This window comes from Chaetodon trifascialis, chromosome 23 (assembly GCF_039877785.1).
Source record: "Chaetodon trifascialis isolate fChaTrf1 chromosome 23, fChaTrf1.hap1, whole genome shotgun sequence".
In the NCBI taxonomy this organism is placed as follows: Eukaryota; Metazoa; Chordata; class Actinopteri; order Chaetodontiformes; family Chaetodontidae; genus Chaetodon; species Chaetodon trifascialis.
In genome coordinates, this window is record NC_092078.1 from 16373064 (window position 1) to 16381928 (window position 8865).

The 8865-nt window shown below is 39.5% G+C and overlaps 2 protein-coding genes across 3 annotated transcripts in view; one reads left to right on the forward strand and one right to left on the reverse strand.

Moving 5' to 3' along the window:
- The window catches only part of pde5ab (phosphodiesterase 5A, cGMP-specific, b), a 55573-nt gene extending 52544 nt beyond the window's left edge, over nucleotides 1-3029 (forward strand). For both annotated transcript variants that reach the window (XM_070993318.1, XM_070993319.1), the window contains exon 22: nucleotides 221-3029. In XM_070993318.1, the coding sequence (XP_070849419.1) occupies nucleotides 221-340 (120 nt within the window). In that variant the 3' untranslated portion in view covers nucleotides 341-3029. The remainder of the gene's footprint in view (nucleotides 1-220) is intronic.
- A 10-nt stretch (nucleotides 3030-3039) lies between these two features.
- Nucleotides 3040-7174, reverse strand: mad2l1 (MAD2 mitotic arrest deficient-like 1 (yeast)). The gene is made up of 5 exons (XM_070993320.1): nucleotides 7027-7174; nucleotides 6180-6326; nucleotides 4997-5117; nucleotides 3685-3788; nucleotides 3040-3587 (listed from the first exon to the last, which is right to left on the reverse strand). Exons 1-5 carry the CDS (start codon nucleotides 7088-7090, stop codon nucleotides 3415-3417), a joined length of 609 nt encoding a protein of 202 aa, XP_070849421.1. The 5' UTR covers nucleotides 7091-7174; the 3' UTR covers nucleotides 3040-3414.
- Between the last annotated feature and the right edge of the window lie 1691 nt (nucleotides 7175-8865).

The window sequence follows — 8865 nt, forward strand, 5'->3', positions numbered from 1 at the left end:
TCTGGAAACCACTGTACCAAATGAATAGCTGAAAAAGCCATTTTGCCAATGGTAATGGTGGACATTTATCATATTATTTCTCACTTGCTGGAAAGATGCTGTCAGCCTGTCTCACATTGTGAAAAAAATGCCTGGAAATGTGAAACAAGATGTTAAATGAATCAGAATTATATTTACTAAATTTTGTTTGTTAAATTAAGTGTCTTTGTTACTGTCACAGACCTTGGCTGGCATGTCGGAGTATTGCTCCCCGTTGTTGGAAGGATGTCAGAAAAATCGGCAGCATTGGAAGCGCTTGGCCGAGGAGTGTGAGAAGGGGCTGGTCAACGGCTTGGTGTGATGCCAACACCAGTTTGGTTTTTAACCAACACAGATTTGCAGGGTTTGCCCTGCGCTAACAGGTCTCACAAAATTTCACTAAATTGGCATGACATGCAAGGACAAATAACACGCTTTATGTATGGAAAGTGGCCAAAAATGTATTTCCCTGTCAGGAAAAGATAAAGTGGATTGGTTTGGCTGTAAAAGGGCAGATACACTTACCTTCAAGACAACACTTAAGAAATAATGCCAGTTTCTTTCAGCTTTAGTCTTATTTTTGCAGGTTTATTCATCCTTCTTATTTGGAATAATATAATTATATGCACCTAGTCAATTGCTCAGATCTGGGAGTGCAGCAGCATCAATAAACAAGACCATGAAGTACCATGCTAGCCTAGCAGTCCAGCTTTACTTAGGCACAGTGGTGATTGGAGCTAAACACAAAGTACAACTACTAATGACAATGGTAATTAGTTTTTAAAGGGGCACAAAAGTGCTGCAGTCAGCTAACCTGTTAGCAGAGTGTTAACCTTCGGGCTAACAAAACCAACCTAAAGCCACAAAAAATCCTGGAGACATCCATCACAATTTACTGAATTAAATGTACTTGCTTTACTTTGATGCAGTAAGGGATTAATATAAAGATTATTCTTTGAGGTATGATGACTTTTAGTTTTACTCCAGACACAGTGGTTTGGATATTCTTGCTAAAAGGTTTGCAACCATTGTGATCATCTAACAGCTCAGTTCTTACTGTGCTGGACTTTGTTGCAGCGATGTCACCATGTTCCCTGATCTCAACTTTAGCGAGTGCATATTACAACACATAGAAATGATGCTTAAAACTACAAAACAAGACCCAACTTGTCATATTTTTTAACACAAAACCTGAAACAAATTATAACTGTTAGCCAACTCCCATGACGTGCAATTTTGTGTCCATAACGCAAACTCCTAGATTCAGAGGTCGTGCTCAATTTGCCAAGCTTTGTGAGACCTGTCATCACCATTTGTTCATGGCTTTCAGTCACCAGAGAAAATAACAGTCAGCACTAAGATATATTTATTATCATAGCCATTTTTATTTTTGCACAGAGTGGCTTTCATTGTGAAGTCTCACCTACGCTATCTCGCACAGGTAGTGACATGTAGGGGAACAGTGAATGGTAAAACACAGATCCGTCACAGTGGGATTGTATGTATCTTTACAGTGTCACAATAATCTGATAAGCTTGTTAAATATTTCTTCTATCACAGCACAACACACTACCAAGGTTTTGAGTCTTTTGTAATGTTTCACTCATTGTCTTGACTATTGCATATTTATTTTTTGTTTTCTATATTTATTAGAGTTTATATATTGTACGGTCAGCCTCTTATCAAGAGCACACAATTCTTTATATAGGAAATGTAATTTTCATACTTACAAAAAATCCCACCTCATCACCACCACTTTTTTGAAGGACCTTTCGTAGTTACAACTCTTTCAAATGACGATTGGGAGTGTAATGTGTTATTTGAATTTTTTTTTTTTTTTTTCAAAATGTAAAGGAGCCAAAGACTAGGCCATCGATTTCAAAGGGAAATGGGTCTAGATTTTTCCACTGCCTTGTTGTGATAACTTAGGACCAATTCACAATTCAAATAAAGAAAATATTTTTTTTTATTTGTCCACGAGCTTTTCCCCAAAAGAGACTTTTCTTACATCTCGTTTTTATAACTGAATGATGGAGTAAAGTTCGTTAAGCTGTGGGCAGCGTGACCAGATTTAGTAGTTGCATGCCAGTAGAACGTACGTGTACTTTGCTGGAAACCAACCAGTATGGTGGCACAGTGGTGTCATCTAGCTGCTGGTGACACAACATTTCAGCCCATAGAGCACCGGTTCTCAACCTAAGGGTCAAGGCCCACCAAAAAAGAAGTCTCTTACCCTTAATTCACTACCACCACCAAATGATTAAAAGGGTACAAAAGAAAAAGTTATTGTATTACTTTGGACAAGGTTTCGTGACTGCTGGACACATACCAGTGGACAACAGAATAAGACCATGGTTGTGTACGCTCATGCATCGTCCACTGAGACATTGTCATGACCAGTTTTCAGTTGTTGGTTTTCTCTCATTTTCACATACAATTGCCATCATTCTGACTTCACAACGCAAACTTTAGTACTCGGTATGCACGCAACAGGTGCCGAGGTGTATTTTCCTAACAGCAACAGGCTTGACAACTTTTGTAGACGCATGTACTGAGAAGGCTCATTTGTATCTGTGTTTGTATTTTGTACTTTGAACAAGTCTAGAGGACTGTAATATATGTGCCTGCTGCCTCACCTTTACACTACACAAAAAACAAAGTATCAGTTTCCTTACTGCTGCTTGTTTTGGAGAACTTTGCTTGTTGCATGTACATGAGAGCATTACACCAGAGAGAACTTTTTTTTTTTTTTAGAAAAGACTTGCAGGTGAGAAAATGTAATATGACGATATGGTACCATTATGAACGAGGTGTTCCACATCTGCAACTGTCCACACTACTGACCACTGTGAGCCAAGTAAATGGTTTGTCCCATTTAAGAGAAATGTGTATTTTCTGTCTCATCTATTTTGTTGTACTGTGCACAATGCAAACCCATACACAATTGCCCAGAACCAACCAGTGACTTATGTTGCACTGCCACCTACAGGTCAAAAACAGTAAAATCATACAAAGAAACTTCTGTGAAAGACATTTATTTATGAGATTTTTATAAAAGTTTAACATATAAACCACTAGCTTCTAAAACAGAGGGTGCCAGCTTGAGAGAAAGGGGACAATACTAAAGACAGAGACAGACACTTCTAATAGACAAATCACTGCTTATGAGAAATATTTACATCAGTGTAGACAGAGCAGGTGGCTGCCACATCCTTCTCAAAAAGACAAGTGAAGTTCAGAAAACAAAGGCGGGAGAACACAGGGTGTACAGAATATTGGGCAGAGACAGCGAGGTGGGACGCTGCAGTGTAAAATCTACTGTTTTCTCTCAGGGGCAGTGGTTGGTGCTATATACAGCTCACAGGGTGCGGGGAGGGGGGGCTGTGGTTTAGAGGTTTAAACCGAGTCAGTCCTCTTGTACGCTACCATGCTGTTCACCTTGTGGATCGAAGTGGTGAAGGAGCGTAAGCGCACCTCCTCTGATTGGTCGATGATCTGCGGACCAGACTCTTCCCACTTTTCGGGAACCACCAGGTCTTTGTCTGTGTAGACGAGGAGGTCAAATGCACCTAGAGACAAGACGGCAAAGGTCAGAGGATCACAGTATCAAACCCAGAAGTGACACAGAAAGGAGGTGGAAAGAGAGAAAAGGGTCTAGTTACTCACATGGTGTCTCCAGCAGCGGCAGGAAAGTTACCGTGGCTGTTATCTGTCTGATAACAGAGCGGATCTCATCCTGAATTGTCTTAATGGACTTGTCTCTGGGAGCACTGGGGAACACAGAAGAACTGAGTTAACATATGAGGCAGTGTCCAAGTGAGAGCTGTCAGGTCATAATTAACATGTGTACAACTCTATGAATGTTACTAATCAGCTATGTATGAATAAAAACAGCTCATCAGCTGATACAAGCGTGACTTCAAATGTCCATCCGAACTGAGGCAGCGCTCTATCTGCAGGACTCGGCTGAGTGCAAAGTACACACTTGAGATCGCTGCATGTATCATGCACAGTCAGCTGACTGAAGGTTAGACAAATGTTTCCATTGACTGTGGATGTTGCCCAAATTACTGCAAACAAGCGAGTTTGGTTCTGTGGTAATAAATTAGCAACTGACTCTTACATTCTGTTGTTTTGGGTGAATTCTTAAAAATGCTGTCTAAACAGTTCCTGATAAGGCTGGAAAAATAATCCAATGTGTTAGTCTGTCTCTCACTACTGCCTGTGTCACTCAGCCCCAAACTTACTGGTATCTACTCAAGATGTTGATCTTTAGGGTCACAAATAAATAATTTCATTTGCCAAGAAAAAAAAAAAAAAAAAGCTGCCCACTGTAACTGTCAAGTGCTCTACAGAGTATTTCTGTAGGACACTGTACTGGTATAGAGTCAAAACAAAATCTAGTTTGTGTGTGTGTGTGTGTTATGTTACCCAGGGACATAGTGTGGCTCACTGATATGTTTTTAAGTTTTGGGACAACAATAGAGCTCTATGGTACAGAGGAATAAGACATATCAGGTTTTGATAAACACACAACACTTGGTAGGAAATACATTCAGTATTGGTTTAGGTCTGCACATCACCAGACCTGCACTGGTGAAGTGTGTGTGGCCATAGCAGGTGGCTCGTGACTGCCACCTGCTGGAATCTGATTGGACTGCTACTTGATATATATTTAATCACCTAAAACTAAGAATTGTCATGTTTTGTTACCATAGAATGAACTCTTTATATCTATAGAGGGAGCGGGTCCTCCTCCAGTGAGTCAGCCGTGTTACACTACCATGTTTCTACAGTAGCCCAGAAACCAAACACAGGCTCTAGAGAGTGCCTTTAGTGAGTTTCAAATGTTCTCTTTTAGACTTGTTACAAATCAATAAAAATGCATTCTTCACCTAAATTCAAAAGTGAAGTAGACTGAAATAGTAAATAATCATTTGAAAATTGTTGCCAACAAATACACAGTAGAGGAGCTGACCTGCTCTCCTTGGCAGACTTGTCACACTCGATGTCAAACTGCCATCTCTCCAGCACCTCGTTGGTTTCCAGACATGTGATCACCAACACCAGCTTCTGCACTGTGCAGTCAAACAGCCACTCTGCAACACAGAGAACAAGCACATTGACTGACCCTGACACTGAACAGTCTGGATGGGTTCTAATGCAATACCAGCCTTCTGTAGTCAGCACAAAAGATACAAGAAAACAGTCAAATGTATAGATTTAATCCTAAAGTCAACTTTCTGTTTTAGTATATTTGTTGACAGTCCCAGTGGATTCTCTCACAGATGTTGAAGTTGTAACAAAATCACGTGCACTGTTATCACAACTTTAACACAAAATATTTTTTATTTTATTTCTGCAATTTGCAGCTTCAGTGTCTCAATAGTTGCAGTCCAGAAGAGTTGGTCAAGAATGGTTAACATTGCAAGCAGAGCTGAAACAGAAAATTCACTGACAATTTTTAATGATCTGTTGATCGAGAATTTGTTGCTTTTCCCTGTCTGAAATTAGAAAAACAGAGTACATTTTTGGATTTCGGAGTGTTGGTGGAAAATATATATTAAGTCATCATCTCACTATTTTCTGATGCAACCAAATGATTAAATGGACAGATTAATTGACAATTAAGATGTTGGTTTATTAGAGGACAAAGTTCCATTGCTCCATTTTTTTATTTTACAAATGTATTCTGAATCTGAGTCCACTTGGACCATGCTTAGCAAGTAGATGTACCCAATGGGAACAGTGAGAGAGACAAGAGCAAAGCCAATGTGTTGCATTATGAGGGCGAGCAAACTGTCAGTAATGACTGAAATAAATTCATATGGCTTCAGGTTTCACATTTAGCTGTACAGGTCAGATTCAGTCAGGCTGGGCCTGAAATAGACGGGCTACGCTTGGTTCAAGTCCCAGTTTTATGTCTGATTAAACTCCAGTCCATAATGGTCCTCTCTGGGGTCTTTGGGAGGGTTCAGGGTAGGACTTAATGATATATACATATATATACGGATATACACGGATACACGGATACACACACACACACACACACACACACACACACACACACACACACACACACACACACACACACACACACACACACACACACACACACATTGAGGCATTCAAGATACTAAGAAGCAGTCCACTGAGGATACCTTTGAGTTGGGATACCACGTTGGTCAGGTAGTTCTTCAGTTTGGGGTCAGTGGTCAGGTGAAGGCTCATGTCATAGTGGGTGACTCTGCTGAATGTCTCTGGAGGATAGATGCCCCGCTGGTACAGGATGCTGTTGATGCCAAATGCTGCGGTGGACAGAGTGAATTTTATGACAGAGAACTAAGCACATGTCGATAAAATATACAGATAAGCTACATATGTAAACTTAAAAAGTCACAGTATCAGTTTTGCTGTCTGTTGTACTGTTAAAAATGAAACGTTAGCACTGTTACAGCTGCTGTTTGTCTGCTCTGCAAGTTAGCATTGAGGATACAGCAAACTGTAAATTAGCGAACCTCAGCCATGAACTGACGAAGTAGAAATGCTGCCAAGCTTACAATGACCAGCAACTTTCCTGAAACGTTGTGGTCTTCTGGTGAATTTGGTGTATCTAATAACTCGCATGAAATATTACAAAGTGCTAACTGTCATCTGAAGTCTTTGGCCTGCTCAGCTCATTCTGCACTTCTTGACCAGTCGAGTCTGCGGTGGGCGGTGCACTTAGCTATGAACACGTTCCAGCTCAAAAGTTCAAATTTCCTCAAAACAAATTGATTTTGGTTGCTTGCTCTGCTTGTTCTCAAAGGAGTTGAGCGTATGTATTTTCGACCCGATACTTCATTTTCATCTTTTTTTTAAATGGAGCTTCTATGGCCATGCTAATTGTACTAACACTACATTACACAGGCCCTATAGCTTATTAGCACTGCATGCCTGCGTGTCGAAACGGCTCGAAACGACCTAAAAAAAAAAACAAATAGCATGAATATAACGTTAAATACTTACAGAAGAACTCAGCCACTAGCTCCGCACTTCCTTTGAGTGTAATTCCTTTCAATGTGCTGGTCATTTTCTTACACTTTTGGTTAAATCCTCGACAATGAACCTTTGTTGTGTTTTTTTCTGCTTTGGATTCAACTACCCGCCGTGCAGTTTGAAAATTTTCACTTTTGCGCATGCGTGAAAGATAAAGGCGCACTGTTGATGACGTTTACAATTGCGCTTACAATTTTCTGACGCTAGAGGGAGGTGAAGGATAACTCAATGGCAAGATCTGTTCGTGTCAAAAATGTTCACCAGAGGAGGTGAGAATAGCCAAAAATGTACAGTATTGTTGTAAAAGTAATAATTTAAAAGTCAGTAAAATACATGTGTGAGTGACAGATGATGCGTAGTGGTGTGTTTTTTCAGTTCTTCACTATGTTTAAGGTATGGTGTCCAAATCCAAGGCCAAATTTGACATGACCCATCATCACAGCAAGCCATTTTCTTTAATTTCTCCATATTTTGTCTGACACGTCAGCAAATACAACTTCAACTGGATGAGTAGTGAGATGACTTTTCAGTACGAATGAATGAGTCACAACTTCATTGCTATGGATACCTCTAATAAATACATCACAAGTATCTGGATTAACATACAACACAGTAAAGGATTTATTTAATTAACAGTGCTGCTTTCATTAATTCAACTTTTTATTGCCATGAAAATCTCATACCAAATTCCATTAACCTCCATTGTAAAAGAATGTCTCCATTATATGACATGAGAAAAATGCAAATGTGCATTTTTTTGTACATAAAATGTAACAAAAAATAAAAAAGAAATGGCAAAAAAAAATACATAAATATGTATGAGATTTTGTCTATATTTATTTCTGTATAAATTTACTGTATATGTATATAATTTACTGTATATAATTTATTTCAATTCCATTAATTTTATATGTGTTTTTCTCTTTTTCTAAAAGTATTTGTTTAATGTCACATGTATTTATTTATTTTTTTACTAATCAATGCATTATTTTATTCATATAATTTTTATCTCCACATTTAATTATTTAGTTTTTTTTCCACATTTATGTATTTCTATACTTCTGTCTTCTGTATGATAATAAAGGATGATGTCAGGTAACTATATAACAGTCTCTCCTGGTTCTCAGTGGCTCATCAGTCTGGGTTGGTTGCAGCGATGAACAGCAATAGAGACAAACAAACAAAGCAAGAGTTGGGACACTCTTAGCTGGACCTTTCTCTCCAAGTTAAGTGAAATAAGTGTACTGATTGATAGCGATCTAGGCCACAAAAGCAACATGGAAATGGTCTCCTTGAGGCTGTTGGAGGTGTGTTTTTTGTTTTAGTGGCCCCTCGTGTTGGAGCTGAATTCTAAACACTTCCTGCATCAGCAGTTACCACAAATAGATGAAATTGATTTCGATCTTGTCATCCAGACTGGTGTTCTGCTTCCACTTCTTTGCCAGTATGGGGCTCACGGAAACGCTGGAAGGCAGGAAAGTACCCACACAGAGAGGCTGGCACTCCTGAAGGAGAAGTACAGTAAGGAGCTGAGGTCCAAGAAACAGGAGAACAAACCAGGCGTTCGGAGGAAATGCTTCCAGAACGGGCTGGCAGACAAGGATAGGAGATCCAAGACTTTCCATTAATTAACACAATTTCAGGCATAAGTCGACTATAGCTCTTACAATAATTGGTAACATCTTATATCTGATGTCATCCACCATCTCCCACACAGACTAGAGCCAGCCAGTCTAATGTATGTGTTTATCTGTGGTGTGTCAAATAACGTCTGAGAGTCTCCCCATCCAGATGATGCTGACATCTGCA